The sequence below is a fragment of the Macaca mulatta genome, chromosome 7 (genome assembly GCF_049350105.2).
Source record: "Macaca mulatta isolate MMU2019108-1 chromosome 7, T2T-MMU8v2.0, whole genome shotgun sequence".
In the NCBI taxonomy this organism is placed as follows: Eukaryota; Metazoa; Chordata; class Mammalia; order Primates; family Cercopithecidae; genus Macaca; species Macaca mulatta.
Genome location: NC_133412.1, coordinates 148,957,235 through 148,976,871, shown reverse-complemented (window position 1 = coordinate 148,976,871; position 19,637 = coordinate 148,957,235). Strand labels below are relative to the sequence as shown.

General features: G+C 37.3%; 1 protein-coding gene across 50 annotated transcripts in view; it reads right to left on the bottom strand.

Annotated features, from left to right (window-relative positions):
- TTLL5 (tubulin tyrosine ligase like 5) overlaps positions 1-19,637 on the bottom strand; it is a 290,959-nt gene that overhangs the window by 184,660 nt on the left and 86,662 nt on the right. For 27 of the 50 annotated variants that reach the window (XR_003731645.2, XR_013396464.1, XM_015144156.3 and 24 more), the window contains 4 exons: positions 16,607-16,669; positions 12,023-12,061; positions 5,094-5,251; positions 3,493-3,799 (listed from right to left, as the gene is read on the bottom strand). Coding sequence is in view for 48 of the 50 variants with exons in the window: in XM_015144156.3 (XP_014999642.1) it covers positions 3,493-3,799; positions 5,094-5,251; positions 12,023-12,061; positions 16,607-16,669 (567 nt within the window). In the remaining 2 variants the exon portion in view is untranslated. The remainder of the gene's footprint in view (positions 1-3,492; positions 3,800-5,093; positions 5,252-12,022; positions 12,062-16,606; positions 16,670-19,637) is intronic. The other 23 variants (XM_077941494.1, XM_077941506.1, XM_077941496.1 and 20 more) reach the window with 1 other exon arrangement.

Genomic DNA, 19,637 nt, shown 5'->3' with positions numbered 1-19,637 from the left:
CTTGTTTACCCAGAGAACATATACGACTTTGTCCTGAACCAATCCTATAAGCTTTGTTTCCACAACAAATTATTCTCAAGTCAAAATAAATTTAAAAGATCCTCCGTTTGGGTCAATAAATTCACCTACAATATAATGAGCAAGAAATACCATGTTTCAGACACCTTCGAATGTAGCAGAATATCCAATTCCACTGATTAATCCCTTTATACGAAAACTTGAAGATCTTTTAAATAAGGGGATTACTGCTCATAAGTTGAGACTTCAATCATTGTTTTGTTGTGAATCACTGTTGCAAAGCAAATGAACAAGTATTGAGGTTTCCATTTCTATAAACCTCACGAATGTTAATTCTGAGACTGTCTCTAAGGTATTGGACACATTGTTCAGCTAGTCACTTGCAACAAACCCCCCAAAAAGATGAAAGAATGAAAACCAGAATGATTTACACCAAAGAAACCAATTTTAAAAAACAAAAGGTTACGTATATGCCCAGTATATAAGATATGCAACAATGAGGCAATGCTTAGAGTTCTGAACCCTGGCTGTGGACCTTCCCCAAACCCCTAAGCAGCCTCTGAGACACTTCACCGAACAATGAGCAGCTTTAGGGAACACAGTCTAAAAACCACTGATTGACACTAACACACCCTGCAATTTTAACAGTTTACTCATTCAAAGTGAGAGCCACAAGATTCGTGAAGAAATCATTTATTTCTATAACAACTAAGCAGAATGTTATTGCTGGAAAGGACCTTAGAATACAGTCCAGTGGTTATCAAATGCTCTATTTTCAATTCAGTGAAATCTTTTTTCCTTCTAGGAAGAAGTTTGAAAAAACACTTGTCTAACTCCATACCTTGGATTGACAGAAAAGGAAACTGAGGCCTACAGAAGCTCTTTGACTTGCCTATGACCACACAGCAAGTTGGTAGCACTAAAATAGACAGAGCCCAGGTCTTCTGACTGAGTTTAGTGTATTCTCCACTGACAGAACTATTCTTATTCTCCATGACACCGTTCCAAATCTTAACTCTATCCCATGGTACTCCAATCCAGACTTTCAGTATAAGAACTGGCCTCTAATTTAGAAATAAAGACTATCATGCATAAATGCCTAAAATTTCTTGCTCTTAAACTTCCATCAACTTCATTCATCCCATAGCACTTTCTTTCTGACTTATAGGAAGAGATATTCCCTCCTCTGGCCTCTTCCCACCTTCCTTTAGGACTGTTCTCTACCAATATATCCATTTCTGCATTTCTAATCCTCTTATCCTCAAATCCTTCCTCTTAGTCTATAAACAAGCTCCAGAACCTCTTCTCAAAAGAAAAAAAAAATCCATTTTTTTAAGCTGGCTGTCTCCCTGATGCATTCTTACCTTCCTTTCACTGCCAAACCCTTAGAAAGTTACTTCACACTTGCTTTCTTATTTTCTCTGCTCACAACTGCTCTTCCACCTACTCAGCTGGCCCTAGGTCACAAATCCAGAAGTCTCTTTTCACTATTCATCTAACTTGGGCTGTTTGAGGCTCTACAGACCTGAAACGCTCATTCTGCAGCTTTTACCATACTACTCCTTTCTGATGTTATGTCTATTGCTCTAACTGCTACTTCTTGATCTTTTTACTGACTTACCCATTGAACAGTGGTATTCCCCAGGGCTCAATTCTCTCTTTTTTATCCTTGCTGAACCAAATAACTTTGTGAACAATCTTGCCCATTCTGAAGACTTTCCCTATCAACTATACAATCCTGTTCAACCTCGACCAACAAAGCCGTATTTTCACCTGTCTATTGGACATCAGCCCAGAACACTTCCTTACTACGTCTTAAATCAAACTCATTGTTTTTATCATGAAACCAACTCCTGTTCCTTATATTGACCGAAGGCACCACCAAGTTTCCAAATGTGAAAAATTTAGTCTCATCAATTTTACTTTGCAAATTTTACTAAGTCCATCCCATTCTCTCCATTCCTAAAGCCATTACTCTGATCAAGGCCTTCATCTTCCTGGCTCTGGACAATTCTAACAGTCCCTTACTCACCGCCCCCCCACCCCGCCCCCCCGCCTTTAGTTTCACTATCCCACAATGCAAGCACGATTTACTTTCTAAAACAAGATCTCATCATATCATTTATCTGCTTAAAAGTCATCTAGAAAATAAAGCTCAGGCTCCTCTTACAGCCCTTCACAATTTAACAATATCCAATTTTTTAGTCTCATTTCTTACCATGCTCTTCTCCCCATGTAATTCTTCTAGTCTGTATTTTGTAAACACACCAAGCTCATTATGATGTCTGGGCCTTTGTACTTGCTATTCTGCTGGGAATGTTCTGCCTCCTAATATTCACAGGACTGACTCCTCATCATTCAGGACTTACCTCAAAGGTTACCTCTTCATGCCAGATCACTGCAATTAAGTAACTCTGCCCAATTACATTCTAACATTACACCATCTTATTGTCCTGACAGCATTTCTCATGACCTGAAATGACCTTGTTTCTTTGGTGACTGTCAGTCTTCCCCACTAGACTGTAAGCTCCAGGCCTATCTTGGTCCCCATAGTAATGTGAAATGGCCTAGCACAATTCTTGGCATAGGGCAGGTGCTCAATAAAAACTCACCAAGGGACTTAATTAATGACTGTATTATCACACCTCTAAGTCTTTTTTTTTTTTTTTTTTTTTTATAAGATGGAGTTTCACTCTTGTTGCCCAGGCTGGAAGGCAATGGCACAATCTTGGCTCACTGCAAACTCCACTTCCCGGGTTCAAGCAATTCTCCTGCCTCATCCTCCCTAGTAGCTGGGACTACAGGCATGTGCCACCACGCCCGGCTAATTTTGTATTTTTAGTAGAGACGGGGGTTTCTCCATATTGGTCAGACTGGTCTTGAACTCCTGATCTTAGGTGATCCAACCGCCTCGGCCTCACAAAGTGCTGGGATTACAGGTGTGAGACACCGCGCCTGGCCACCTCTACGTGTTTATTGCCTCTACCTAGCACCCCCACACTTAACCATCACTTCCCAAAGCTCCTGAAACCCTACTCATCAGTCAAGGCCTGATTCCAATTTTCCCTCCTCTATAATGCCTTTCTAGCCCTGCCACGCCAGACTAATCACTCTTTTTCTATGTCCTAAGACCACTTTGTTTGTAGTGGGGCCATGGCCTAAGCTCTCTGTCTCTGATACTAAACCATGAGCTGCTTGAGCTCCTTGTCTCAGTTACCTTATACTCAGTGACTGACACAAATGCCCAACCAATGAGACCCAGGTTTGTATCACAGCTCTACTTTAGACAAGTTACCTAACCTCTCTAAGGCTCAGTTTCCTTAATGATAGCAAAGTCTAATCACAGTCATTATTTCATAGGACTTCTGTAAATATTAAATGAAAAATGACTGTAAAACCACTAAAATAGTACCTGGTACACAGTACAAGTTAGCTGTTATCAGTTTTACTAATATAATTATAAAAGATACTTACCTAAGATTGCCGTTATCTTGAAGAACCTGCATCAGGTTAAATTTAGGCTCCAGCTCCTGAGTCTCAAGTTTGCAGCACCGTTCACCTTTTTTACTCCATTCACGAACTTTCATGGAATTTTCTTTGGGTGTATTTTCTACCAAAGTTGTCAATGAGGGTGTATCTTTGGCTTGATTTTCTCTAAGAAATCCTGCAGACTCCTCCTGGGAAGCTTCCTGCTCTTCATCTTCATTGTCTAATGCGACTTCTTCCTCCTCTTCACTCTCTGTCTCAGTTTTAACATTCATTTCAGCTGGTTGGGTAATCACTAAATGCGAAGAATCACTAATGTTGCTGAAAAAAGGATTAAATGTTCCTCTCTCCCAATACCTTCCTTTTTCTTTTTAGTAAAAGCCCATTTCTAAACCAAACCACAAACAAGGCACAGAATTAATAGCAACCACATGTCACTCTCTCATCTCATATATTCTCTTATTTATTTTTGTTTTTATTATCATTTTTTGCGACAGGTTCTCACTCTGTTGCCCAGGCTGGAGGGCAGTGGCAGGATCTCGGCTCATTACAGCTCAACGTCCTGGGGTCAAGTAGTCCTCCCACCTCAGCCTTCCAAGTAGTTGGGACTATAGGCACATGTGACCATACCCAGCTAATTTTTGTATTTTTCATAGAGACAGGATTTTGCCAGATTGCCTAGGCTGGTCTCGAACTCCTGGGCCCATGCGATCCACCCACCTCGGCCTCCTAAAGTGCTGGGATTATAGGCATGAGGCACCATGCCTGGCCTAATCTTACATATTCTAAAACCTACTAATAATCTTCATTAAAGTATATATTTTTCATCATACTCTCATCATGGCTCTTTTATAACTTAAGGCAAGAAATAAAAATAAATAAATAAAAAACCAAAAACCCTTGGCTTAGTAATTTCTACAGTGTGTTAAGAGATTTTTTTAAAAAGCACCCTTCATGGAGGTATAAAGAACAGGGGAATATCTTTGTATCCTATGTTTATTCATTGCCCTTCTCTACCACCTTGTAAGTTCTATGAGGACAGAGACCATATCTTTTTTATTTACCAGCAAAACCTCAGTGACTAACATGCTGCCTGATACAGATGTTCAACAAAGGAGGGAAGGGAAGAAAAAAAAGGAAATCAGTATATCAGTCAATTACAAATAGACCTACAGCATTGTAGAAGCTGGGAGAGAAAGAAATTTCACTTTGTCTGAAATATGCCATTCAGCAATGTTAAAGAAGGAACTGAACTTACCTAATTACAAAAAACCTGAACAGCAATGCTCAGGATTCCATTAAACTCAGGCTAATATTATTCCTAGAGTACCAGGTATTTGTATGATGCTGACATAAGAGCAAAGGCCAAAATGTATGTGTTTCAGATAGTCTTCAATACAAATATTATAGAGTGGAAGGTTTAAAAACTTAAGACTTTGTGGAAATTAAGTTTCAGAGAAAAAAACTATACAAAAAAGGTGTATGTGATCAGGAAGATTCTGACTCATAAAATACTGAGTAAGCAGCTGGTTAACTCAGTCTGGCAGGATCCAGATAAGGGAGTTTGGTGAAAGCTCACCAGCAGGTACCTGGGTATTTTGGCCTCATTGCCCTCAATCTGCTACTCCGTCGTCTACGTTTTCGCACCTCCAGAGACAGGAGCTTCCTCTCGTAAAGTGCAGCATGCAGCTTGGCCTTTGAATTCAGGCTCTCTATCTTCAATTCTGGCGCTCCATCGGCAGTCATTCTAGGGGAAAAGCAACATGGTAGCTATGACCTTCAGAAAGTTCTCTTTCATTCCAAGGCTATGCTTGCCAGAATTCTGTAATGCTGACACACCGGACATGGTAACTCAAGTGAATTCTAAAAGTTTGACAGATAAAGAGGATCACTAGAATCTACGTTAAAACCTCACTAGTGACCCATTTGAATTTACTAAATATTCTGAAAAAGATATGTGGCTAAAGACAATGTTTAAGACCTTTAAGTATTCAGTGATACTGATTATTACTTTACCGCAGGGATTATAAAGTGCCACCCAACACCTTATGCTTAAAATACTTTACACCTTAAAAATGACCACATGTTAATTCTTAAGTTGAGTGGTGGCAAATGGTGTTTGTTTCATTTCTATCCATTATAACTTACTCAGCATTTTATAAATATACTTTTGAATGTATATAAAATCTAAACAATATAGATTTAGCAGAGGTTCAGATGAGGGGAAGAAAGGCTGATGATCTGTGAATATGCGAGGGAGCACCGAGTTGACTGAGACGCATAGAAGTGTCTTCGTGAAAAACTACCAAGCCCTAGGGACTTATCAAGTCTCAAGCATCCCAACATGAGGAAATGCCAAGGCACCCACCCTCCTTTAAGATCCTAATTAGCTACAGGAGAAGGTGAAGCAAGGTGGCAGGGACCTTACAGGCATTAAGTACAGGTCAGGAGTTAGAGTCAGAGGCACAGACAGGGGAAAGAAGTAGAGATAGGACAAGGCCAAATACATCAGGTCAAGAATGAGAAATGGGATGTGGAAAGGGGGCTGGCACCAGATACATTAGGCATTAAAGTAAGACAAATCACAAATCAGGGAGTGACTGATATGAGGCCCAATCTATACAAGGACTGAGCAAAATACAGGAGAGACAGCCATAACCAAGTCATCAAAGAGAGGGCTCTGGGTCACCAGGTCAGAAAAGCAGTATCTGTATCAGTGACTGAAATCATGTAGCCAACTCTCTCCGCCCAACCTCGAAATCGAATCGGTTGGCTCTGAACTCTCTAGAACTCAAAGTGTGTTCACTTTGAGGTCAAGAAATCATCCTAACTCCTCTGGGAATTTTCAGTCTCTGAGTATAATAAAAAGGCTGTGTCATTTGGTCTATTTAGGACCTTTTTGATAGGGATTTCTGGGTGGATGGAATGGATGGTAAGTCTTTTGGAGGCTTTGTCTCCGGAGTAGGACACAGAGCCAAAAACAGGAAGGTCCTGGCACTGGGAGCAGAAATGGGAAGCAAATCAACGAACTTTAAAAATAGTTCAAATGTATTTTATCAGAGTCTCAAAGAGCAAACACACACACACACAAACACACACACATACACACAAACACACACAGAGAGAGAGCTATAGAAATAAACTTTTAGCCACTTCAATAATAAAGAAAATAAAATAAATCTGATAGAAAAATAAAATCATTTAAACAATGTATTTAATAATGTCTGGCTAACTTGGTCAATTTTGTATTTCTTTTTTAACTTGGTCAAATTTGAAAACCGTATGGACAAACATGGGCATAGTTTAACACCGACATCGTTATCTCATAAACACACAAACTCTCTCTCCAAAGACATGTCTCTTAAAAACTTAATGTGGTTGGAGACAATTTAATGTCTGAGGTCATTCTAATTAAATGAGTGGAAGTTAATTCAACACCCTAATAAATTAAAGCCCAGTGTTTACGTTCATGAAGCACTGTTCATTATAAAAACAAGAGTTTATATTGTCTACATTACACTGTCTACATTGTCAAGAACTCCATTCTTTAGGAAAAAAAGAGATTTCTTTTTATCAACAAAAACTCAAAAAATAAACTTTTGAAAACATGAATGCTAAAAGCTCAGAGATATGGAGAAGCTACTACAAATCTCTTTCTCCAAAGATACTTTAAAATAACAACTAGGAACTAAGAGATCCTGGATAAACAGATAAATCCTAAATAGTACAAGGGATGGAGGACAGGGAATGTTGGGTAAAGTATGAATCCGATAGGCCAGAATAATAGTTCTATGAGGGCAAGGACCATGTTTGTCTTATATCACTGTATCTTAGATGCTTATGAGATAGTCCAGCACACAGCTGACTTGCCATAAATATTGGTTAATAAACAACTGAATTTCCTAAAAATGAGTTGATTATCTTTTAGCTACGTCTTTCTCATTTACTTTCTCCAACTATTTATGTATGTATGTATGTATGTATGTATGTATTTATTTATTTATTTTTGAGACGGAGTCTCTCTCTGTCGCCCAGGCTGGAGTGCAGTGGCACCATCTCGACTCACTGCAACCTCTGCCTCCTGGGTTCAAGCAATTCTCCTGCCTCAGCCTCCCGGGTAGCTGGGACTACAGGCATGTGCCACCACGCATGGCTAATTTTTTGTATTTTTAGTAGAGATGGGGTTTCACCGTATTAGCCAGGATGGTCTCGATCTCCTGACCTCATGATCCACCCGCCTCGGCCTCCCAAAGTGCTGGGATTACAGGTGTGAGCCACCACGCCCGGCCCTCAACATTTTTTTTAAAAAATATTTAAACAAAAGTTTAAAGAATTATGCAATGAACAACCATATACCTACCTACCACCTAGTTTCTACAATTAACATTTTACTATATTTTGTTTTGTTACGTATATATTCAATCATACATCCCTCCATTCATACATCAATCTATCTAGTTTTTAAAGCAATTCAAAGTTAGAGACATCACTGCATTTTGCTCCTAAACATTTCAACATGCATATCATTACTATCTAGAGTTCAATAATTGTTTTATAGAACTGTGTTTGGTAAGCTAAAAGTTATGTACAGTGACATATCCAAATATTAAATGTCCACTTAATGAGTTCTGACAAATGCCTAGAGCTTTATAACCTAAACTCTTAACATTACTATCACCTCAGAAGTTCTCATGCCACTTCCCACTCAATCCTTCCCTAACGTCCTAAAGGTAATCACAGTTGTGAATTTTTCATCATGTATTCGTTTCGCCTGTTCTAGAATTTCATAAAAATGAAACCATACAGTATGAACTGTTTTGTGTAAGGCTTCTTTCATTCAGCATGCTTTTGAGATTCACTCATGTGTGTATCAGTATTCATCCCATTTTACTTCTGAGCAGTAGGTCACTGTCCGAATAACCCACAGTTATCTGCTCTCTTGTTGGACACCTATGTTATTTCCTGTTTTGGAGCATTACGAATAAAGCTACTATGAACGTGTTTGTACAAGCCGTTTTTCTTCTGTGTAGATCTCAAAGTGAAATTTGTGTATTTCTAACAAACTGCCAGTCGCTTCCTAGAGTGCCTGTACCAGTTTATGCTGTCAACGACGATTTATCACAGTTCTGTTAGTTCCACATCCTTACCGACATTTAGTATTGTCAGTATAGTATCAGCCATTCTGCTAGATGTTCAGTGGTATAATGTGGTTTTAATTTGTAATTCCCTAATAACTAATGTTGTTAAGCGCATTTTCATGAGCATATTGGCTACTCATATGTCTTCCTTTTGAAGGGTCTGTTCAAACATTTTACCCTTTTGTAACTGGGTGGACGGTCTTTTTATTATTGAGTTGTGGGAGTTCTTGATAGTTCCTAGATATCAATCCTTTGACAGATACGTTTGATGCGTATTTCCACTCAGTCAGTGGCTTGCCAAATCATCTTCCTAACAGTATCTTATAACAAAGTTTTTAATCTTGAGAAAATATAACACTATTTGTGTTTTATTGCTTTCTGTGTCATGTCTAAAAACAGCCAAGCCCAAAGTCACAAAGATATTATGTTTTCTTCAATAGGTTTTATAGTAATAGTTTTTATATCTATGAATCATCTCTAATTTCTATGGAAGACAGCGGTTGGGGTTCATTTTTTAAAATATGATATTCAGTTGTTCCATCCCCATTTTAAAAAAATAATTTCCTTTCACCATTGGATTACTTTGACCATATAAATGTGGGTCTATTTCTGGGCTTTCTATTCTGTTTCAATGTGATCAGTTTGCCAGTATCTTGAATACTGTACAATTACAGTATTTAGGTCAAGTACTTTAAGTCTTTTTCAAGATTACTTTGGATATTCTGAGTCCTTTGTATTTGAATATAAATTTTTAAATGTTGGTCCATTTCTTTTAAAAAATCCACCAGAATAATGATTGAGACTGCACTGGATCTTTACATCACTTTGAGGAAAATGGCTATTTTAACTATATTAATTCTTCTAATCGACAAATATGGTATATCTCTCCATTTATTTAGGTCTTTTTAAATTTCTTTCAGTATTATTTAATAGTTTTTACTGTATAGGTATTAAACATGTTTTGTTAAATTTATTCCTAAGTATTTCATATTTTCAAATGCTGTTGTAAATATATTTTAAAATTTCATTTTCCAATTATTTACTACTAGTACATTAAGATACAATTGATTTTAGTATGTCAATCTTGTATCCTAAGACCTTGCTAAGTTCACTTCTGTGTTCTTGTAGTTATAGATGCCTTAGGATTTTCTACTAACCTGATTATGTCATCCAAAAATAGACATTTTACTTCCTCCTTTCCAATCTGTGTGCATTTCTTTTTTGCTGCCTTGCTTTACTATACTAACGTACAATGTGAATAAAAGTGGTATGGGTGGACATCTTGCCCTATTACAAATCATACAGAAAAAGCCTTCACTATTTTACTGAATATGATGATAGCAATAGGTTTTTCATGTAAGTCCTTTATCAAATTAAAGAAGTTTCCTTCTATTTCTGATTTGCTGAGTTTTTCTCATAAATATGTGTTGAATTTCATCAGTTGCTTTTTTGGGATATCTAATGAAAAGATAAATCTAGTTTTTCCCCTGTAATTAATATGGTGAATTTCAATGACTAATTTTCAAACGTTAAGCAATACTGGGGAATACTGGGGAAAATCTCAGTCATATGTATTATCGTTTTTATACTGGCAGATTAGATTTGCTAAATATTAAAAAATTTTGTGTCTTTGTTCATGAAGGATATTAGCCTGTAATTTTCGCTTCTTCTATTTTAATGTCTTTGTCAGGTTTTGGCATCATAGTCATGCTGGCATCATAAGATGAACTGGGAAGTGTCCCTTCCTATATTCTTAAAAGAATCTGTATAAGATTGGTGCTATTATTCCTCAAATGCTTGACAGAATTCAATAGTGAAACCAGAGAGCCCAGAGTTTTCTCTACAGGAAAGTTTTTCATTACAAATTCAATTTTCTCAACAGATACAGGGCTTTTCAAAATTTCTACTTCAGCTGGTATCAGTTTGGGTGTTCGCCTCCACATTCCCCCCACCACAAAGAACTCTCATTTCATCTAAGTTGTCAAAGTAATGGAATAAAGTTGCTAATAATATTGCCTTAATAACCTTTTTCCTCACCTTAGTATCCACTTTATGTCTGTTGAATCTATAGTGAAATCCTCTCCTTTCTATCTGATGATATTGGTAATTACTGTCCTTTCTCTTTATTCTAGATCAGTCTACCTAAGGGTTTATCAATTATGCTACCTTATCAATGAACACACTTTGGATTTTGTTAATATTCTTTATTGTTTGTTTTATATTTGATTTCTGCCTTTCCTTTCTTCTACTTACTTCTACTACTTTCTTCTACTTACTCTGCTTTTTTCAGTTTCTTAAACATTAGAACCCTGATCTCAGTCCTCAGTTTCTAAGGTAAGCATTTAAACTTATAATTTCCCCCAAAGTACTACTTTAGCTGTAGTGCACATAACTTGACATATTTTTACTACCATTCAGTTCAAAGTATTTTGTAATTTTCCTCATCATTTCTTCTTTGACCCATGAATTATTTAGAAATGTTGTTTAATCCCCAAGTATGTGAAGATTTTCTATTGTTATTGATATTCAATTCTATTGTGGCCAAAGAACATATTCTATATCATTTTAATCCTTTTAAATATATTAGGACTTGTTTCATGCTCCAGCATATGGTCTATCATATGCCAGCTTGCATTTGCTTTTACCTTTACAGAGCCCAAAATCCCTATTGATGGCAATACAAAATGAGTGCCAAAAAATGAAGAACAGAACTCAGTGATCTTCACATATTCTTAATGTGTAAGATTTTTTCTTTTTTCTCAATTTCCAAATTAACAGCAGTATGTTATACAAAGCATATTTCTCGACTCAAAACTAGAGAAAACTTATATACCAAGGGTGACTTTCTATTTGGAAACAAGCTACAAACTTGATTTATCTCAGTTTGCCCTTAACTAAATGACAATCATAATATATTCCTTCTTTAAAGAAAAATTAGATTTATGCTTTAAAGGGCTCTCTGCCTAAATGAAAGTCCACAGGTGTTTTGTATACTTTCAGTTCTGTGGCAAACTAGAAACAGGTTCTCCTCTGTACCATGAGGCACAGAGCTGTGTGCCTCTGGCATGTCAAGGCCAAAACATAAACTCTTACTTGAATCTAACATGACAGTAGTTTCAAAATCTCATTAATTCTCTTACACAGCTAAACGAGAATACCATCTTCAGTTAGAATAATATACCTGTAGTTATAGTGAAGTAAATCTCAAACTTAGTTTGTAAAAAGTGGCCACAAAACACTTTTTCAATAGAAAAAAATTTTATGTTACTATTCGAGCTGAACCAAACTAAAAATGGTTATATAAGGTATTATGCTTAGTCTGTGCACGGTCACATATTATGCACATGGAAAGAATTTCTCAACTTTTAAAAGGCAATTACCGTGTTCTTCCTGTCAGTAAGCTTCTTCTTGGGTTTCCCCTACAGAAGCAGAAAGGACAACTGGGTTAGAGAATGCTATTCAGATAGTCTCTCTTGAGTTCACACACACATGTACTCCAGAAATTTTTAATACAGAAATTCAAAATGAAATTAGGCCAAGGAGGGCATCTTTGCAGAAAAGCAGACAGATAAATTGAGAACATTCTCATAAAAGAGTAGAGTGGTGTGAGCTGGAGGGACATCAATAAAAAACAAGAGAGAAGACAAACAAATTATAGAGAAAAATTGTAACAATTATTTGTATTTGTTTATCTATTTACAAAGCAAACTGCTTATTCATCACAACAACCCTGTGAAGAAGGTTGTTAATTAGCTCCATTTATAGAAAGGAGCAGGATAAGATACTTTTTTGACCTGCCATGGCCAGAGCTTAAAGGGCTTACATCTGAGCCCCTGGCTTAGGTATCAAACTGCAGTGCTCTTTCTACTTTCATTGAACTGTTTTAGGAAAAGAAACCAAGTTCAATTCTCACGGGGTTCAAAAGGGATGCTCATCAGAAATATATTTTCCACAATTAAAAAAAAATTCTGTATTAAAAGGCTGGGCGCATTGGCTCACACCTGTAATCCTAGCACTTTGGGAGGCCAAAACAGGGGGATTGCCTGAGCTCAGGAGTTTGAGACCAGCCTGGGCAACACGGTGAAACCCCGTCTCTACTAAAATACAAAAAATTAGCCAGGCGTGGTGGTGTGCACCTGTAATCCCAGCTACTTGGGAGGCTGAGGCAGGAGAATTACTTGAACCTGGGAGGTGGAGGTTGCAGTGAGCCAAGATCGTGCCACTACACTCCACCCTGGGCGACACAGCAAGACTCCATCTCAAAAAAACAAAACAACAACAACAACAAACCTCTACTGAAAAAAGATACTCTCCATTGTCTCTAAACTAGGGCTGGGCTCTAACCACAGAAATTGAGTGCTACTCATGTTAAAATAGGGCTTTGTTTTTCTTTTAAAACACTCTCAAGTTCCTTTCATTTAACACTCTTAAAAAGTTTCCGGCTGGACAGTGGCTCACGCCTATAATTCTAGCACTTTGGGAGGCCGAGGTGAGTGGATTGCTTGAGGCCAGGAGTTCCAGACCAGCTTGGCCAACATGGCAAAACCCTGCCTCTATTAAAAAAATGCAAAAATTAGCCGCGTGTGGTGTCATGAGCCCATAATCCCAGCTGCTTGGGAGGCTGAGGCAGGAGAATTGCTTGAACCCGGAAGGAGGAGGTTGCAGTGAGCCAAGATTGCATCACTGCACTCCAGCCTGGGCAACAGAGTGAGACACTGTCTCAAAAAAAAAAAAAAAAAAAAAAAAAGTTCCCAGTTTTACCTGTACTCATTTATGTACATGTGTTTTTAATTCAGTACACTTTTATTGCCTATGTAGGTTCATCTACCCACCACAGAAAAGATACTCAGTGATTACATCACCACAAAGATCCCCTATGTTGCCCTTTTATAACTACCCATACCTCTTAAATCCTGCCCCATTAATCTGTTCCCCATTCTAAAACTCTGTCATTTCAAAAATATTATATAGAGTCACATAACGTGTTTTGATATTGGTTTTTTTGTAGAGACAAATGCAATGTAGATGACATGTAAAGAAAAATCCAGTGAAAAGGTAAGTCTTCACCAAGATGTTTTGTCTTTCCTTTCCCATGTTTTCTATCCATGTTAATGTCCTGATATTGTCAGGTAATCATCAGAAAGTCTCAAAATGATTTTAAGTTTTTCACCCAGATAATGGTTTTCTCCAGTAATTGGCAATCATGACTTTACATTATCATTACCTGGGCAGCTTTTAGTAAGTACCAACACTTCACTCTGGGTGGGGGTGGGGGTGGGGTGGGGTGAACAGGACATAAGCCAGCATTAAAGCTACTGCCATAGTGTAAGGCAGTATGTAAGATACTGTTTGCCAGGACAGGGTGGGTAGGCTGGGGAGGAGTCAAGAAGGTAAGGAAGGTAGTCAAAAGTAACCTAAAAGAAATGAGTAGAGAATTAGTTTGAAAGTAGTTCTAACAATAACAAAATTAATTAGATTTGCAAGAAAGAAAACATCAGTTCAGATTGATAAGCGAATAGATTTATTGGAAGATACGAGGACTTGCTACAAACACAATCTCATTGTTTTCAGTGCATGTTTCCATGTGTGTGCCTACCACGCGGTAGGTTCTTGATACTGACAAAGATGAACATAACAAAGTACCTACTCTTAAGAGCCAACCTGGAAAGTACAAATTAGTCAATAGGCAATTATACAATCTGGGAATCTAAATTAGACTGAGTTAGGATAAAAGAAGGGCTGGGAGTACCTCTTCCTAATCTAGGATAGAGGAGGAGGGACAAAGTTAGAAGAATTTAGGGATGGAATGAAGGCCATTCCAAAAGAAGGGGAGTTTGTAAGAACAAGGATGTATATAAGAGCAAGTAGAAATGGCCATGAGTTGGTGTGGAAAGGTGATGATTAGGCTAAAAAGGTAGGCATGTTTAGATCATGAGGGTTTTTCTTAGCTAAACAGGAAAAATTATGTTTTTTTTAATCAAAGTTTTTAGAATGCTTCATAAGCAGGAGCTGTTAACTGGGGCCTGAAGAAAGAATGCAGGGAGTATACAAACTTGGATAGAAAAAAACTTACATCCTCTAATTGAAATTTAGCATTTCCTCCATATAAATGTAGGAAACTATCCACAGTAGTGGATTAATGTGACTTCATTACCAAAAGAAATAATGCATCTATTTTCATATTACTTTAGAATTATTACAACAATTTTGAAATAATGTCAGTATTTATCATTCTTTGAAATTACGGTAGGTATCAGATCTGCTGCTAGGTCTTACTATTCAATATGTTAACAAAGAGGCACATGTATTATTATATCTCAAATTGTTTATTTTTGGCTACTCCTAGGCAGATGCTTCCTCATTTTGGCTAATGTAGTGGTCCCCACAATGCCTACTCTGCCCTCCTTCCCCTTCCTGGGAAACCCAAGTATAGAAAGATCCAGCCTCAAGCGCAGGGTCCACGTCAGTTCAGAAACAGACCTACATAATCTGTGAAGCAAACTACCTGTCTTAAGCAAACAGTTCATTACTTCTAAATATGACTGGACAGAGATCACCATACATTTGCAGATATATAAAAGTTAAAACTAGAAAGAATAAGATGAATAAATACAACTAATCCATAAGAATTAAAATAATGCAAAAAAACAGAAAGGAACTTTAAACCATCTAAAATAGAGATTTGAAAAGACATTACATCCATGAAATACTAAAACTATTCAAAAAGCAAAAATAGTTCTTGTATATTAAAAACACACTTGCCAAAATAAAAAACTAAATTAAACACCCCTATCCTGTGCGGGTAATAAATAACGATATAGATATGAAGACCAATTTAGTTTTGGAAAACAAAATCCAAGAAATCTCCAAGAATTTAAAGCTAAGAGGCAAAACCAAAAGTATAAAAACAGTAAAGAAATATGGAGGCTATAGCCAAAATTTATCTAACAGGAATTCCACAAGGAGAGAAAAGAAAGGATAAGGGAAGTACTTCCCACAGCTGAAAGACTGAAAGGCTGCACTCACTGCATAACCAAAATAATGGAACACATCCTGGTAAAGTATCGAAACTCTAAAGGTAAAAGAAACCTTGTAAAAGTTTAGGGGAGGAAAAACCCACAGGTTTTATATATACAAAGAAATGAGATTGTGTCTTCTACATAAATCCAAAGATCTCTTTCTTTAGAACCTACATTACTTAATCGTAATTACCACAAATTTATAGAGACAAATTGCAAATCCCATGTATTTCCTGATACTAGATCATGAAATTGCACATGGTTAAAATATGGGTATCTATTTTAAGAATCCTTCAAAAAAGGATTTTTTTTGAAACCTACATCAAAATAATATAGGTTTCTCTAAATAACTAGGGTGCCTTATTTTGATAATCAATTAATGAACTATAGTGCAATGCAGTTATGTCTCAGGGGCTAAAAGTATGTGGAACTAAGCAGCCCTGATTGCTGTGCTATTTAAATTCCAATGTCTGTTTTCCATCATTTCCTTCTATTTTCCCTTGTATTGAGATTATCAGTTGTCATTTCTTATAAAAGTTTCAGTGTATTTACTTTATGAATTACCTCCCCTCCACTTTTTCCAATCTGATAATTCTAATCTCTTCTGGTCTAGAAAAACAAATAATCATGTCTATTAAAACTGCATCTAAAGTATAATGGCACTGAGTAAAGGCCTTCCTTAAAGAAGAATAAAGTTTAAGGCATCTGTTAAAATTGCTCAAAGATCGTTATAGTTTAATTTTTGTCTTTTGGAAATGTTACAAAGTGCTGAGAGTTCATGATAAATTCTGGGAAAATGAGTCATTATATCATCCTTTCTACAGGACTTTTTTTCTAGCAGAGATTTTACATAAAGACTTTTATAAGGTCTCTTTCCTTCTTTTACATGTACTTTCTTTTAATCTTGTGATCTAGTCCTAAATTTAAAGTTTAGCAAATCTCTACCTGTCCTGGAAGAGGCGTGTTGCCAGCATATAGTTCATTGAGGTCTTATGCTCGAGGTAGGACCTGAAAGGCAAAGAAAGAAACCGGTTATTTCTTAAGCTAGTTCAAGAGGAAAATGTAGAAATAAAACCATGAATCAAGCACAGAAGTAACAGGGGTACTTATATACTGTTTTTAAAGAAATATACTGTTTGTAAAGTGGCAAAGGAAAAGACTGTTGCTCAAATTTAAATTGTAAGACACTAGAACAGAAACAAATAGAATAGAAAGAATAAGGAAAAAGAGGATTTAATTTAGAAAACAGAAAGAAAAACCAGCATTTCTTGGATTAATAGATAATATGCTAAATTCAGAAAATAATACTGAAAGATAAAAGAAAAATTAACAAAAATTTATATATAGGTCAAATGAAACTGGGAATAGGAGACGCATAAAGGGCCTGAAAACGTAGATAAGAGACTGTTTCAATCATGTTATTCCCTAACTTAAGAGCTTTCAGTGGCTCCTAGATGTCTACTGCTAAAGGCAAATACTTTCTCTTCCAAAGTTTCAAAAGTTGGATCATCTGTAACATCAATTCATTCACACTCTCTCCACACAGTTGCCTGACATGGATCCTACAGTAGAGTCAGCCAAGTCTCCCTAGAATCCTCTTGTCAGAGGCGTTTGAACTAGAGTAACTCCATCTTGAATAGGGGCTGGGTAAAATGAGGCTGAGGCCTACTGGGCTGCATTCCCAGATGGTTAGGAATTCTAAGTCACAGGATGAGACAGGAGGTCCGTACATGATACAGCTCATAAACATCTTGCTGATAAAACAGGGAGCAGTACAGAAGCCAGGTAAAACCCACCAAAACGAAGACGGCACTGAGAGGAACTCTGGTTGTCCTCACTGCTACACTCCCAGGCGCGCCAGGACAGTTTACAAATGCCATGCCAATGTCAGGAAGTTACCCTATATGGTCTAAAAGGGGGAGGCATGAATAATCCACCCCTTGTTTAGCATACAATCAAGAAATAACCATAAAAATGGGCAACCAGCAGCCCTTGGGCTGCTCTGCCTATGGAGCAGTCATTCTTTTATTCCTTTACTTTCTTAATAAACTTACTTTCACTTTACCATATGGACTCACCGGAATTCTTTCTTGTACAAGATCCAAGAACCCTCTCTTGGGGTCTGGATGGGGACCCCTTTCCAGTAACACTCTCATAGCTCCCACTGATCTTTTGCCTCTGACTGGATACCTTCTCCCCATATCTCCTCTACATCTATACAGTGGTCCTCCTTCATGTTTCAGTTACCCACAGTAAACAAAAGTCTGAAAATATTACATGGAAAATTCCTGAGATAACTCATAAATTTTAAATTATGCACTGTCCTGAGGAGTGTGATGAAATCTCATGCATTCTGCTCGTTCCCACCAGGAACGTGGATCATCCCTTTGTCTAGCGTCTCTGCACTGTAGACACTCCAGGCCCATGAATCACTTAGCAGTGCTTGTGTTCAAAGAATCCTTATTTTACTTAATAATGGCCCCAACAGACAAGAGTAGTGATGCTGGCAATCTGCATATGCCAAATAGAACTGTAAAGTACTTCCTTTTGGTGAAAAAGGTAAAAGTTCTTGACTTAAGGAAAAAGAAATCATACGCTGGAGCTGCTAAAATAAAAACAAATTTTCTATCCATGATATCATGAAGACGACGAAAGAAATTCATGCTAGTTTTGCTGTCACACCTCAGACTGCAAAAGTGATGGCCACAGTGCATGATAAGTGCTCAGGTGGAAAAGACATTAAATTTTGGAGTGGAAGACATGAACAAGTGACAGCAGTGTGTCACGCGAGAAAGCACTGGGCCAATACAAAGACTTCAGCAAGGGATCTGAAATGAGGGACTCTAAGCCATTTACTGCAAGTAAGGGATGGGTGCACACATTCAGGAATACAGGAAGTCAACAGTAGCCTAACACCACATCACAATGCCTATGGCATTCACCTCACTTCACCTCATCTCACCTCACTGTATCATCTCACATCATCACAAAAGGAAGGGTAAGTACAGAACAATAAGATACTTGAGAGGCCACATTCACGTAACTTGTATTACAGAATATTGTTTTAATTGCTCTATTTTATTATTAGTTACTGTTAATATCTTCCTGTGCCTAATTAATAAATTTAACTTTATCATGGGTACATATATAGGAAAAAACATAGTACATATAGTTGACCCTCGAACAACAAGAGGTTTAGGGGCACTGGCCCCGCCACAGAGTCAAAAATCCACATATAACTTTTGCTTCCCAAGAAGTTAATTACTAATAGCCTACTGTTTACCAGAAGGCTTAACGATAACATAAAAAGTGGATTAACACACACTTTGCATGTTATATGTATTACATACTGTATTCTTACAATAAGTATGCTAGAGAAAATAAAATATATTAAAATCGTAAGGAGGAGGAAGAAGATCTAGTTGCTGTCTCGGGGTGGCAGAGTTCGAAGAAAATCCATGTATAATTTTACTTCAAACCCACGTTGCTTAAGGGTCAAGTGTTTGGTACCGTCCAGTTTCAGGCATCCACAGGGGCTCTTGGAAGGTATCCTCTGCTGATAATCCTCTGCTGATAAGGAGTTTTCTACTGTACTACACCTTTCAAAAAGCAGGTCAAGTCGACCCTGCTGTACAAAGCCTTCCCTGATATGCCCTACCATGTCTTTACTGTATGCCTGAGGACCTGTCATAAACTGTGCATACAGAGCAAACTTTTTGTTCTAGGAAAGCTGTATGATGCAGCAGGAAAAAAGGAGGATCTAGATCAGAATATCTGACCCAAGTCTCACTGTGTGGTTATGGACAAGTCACATTGTTTTACTGAGCCTTAGTGTCCCTCCCTGTCATTATAATGTGAGTGAAACAATGAAGTATACAAAGGGCATTAAAATTACAAAAAGCTATACAAATATGAGCTATTCTCGTTATTAAGAACATTATTAAGAATAAAGTAATAAAGCTATTCTTATTATATG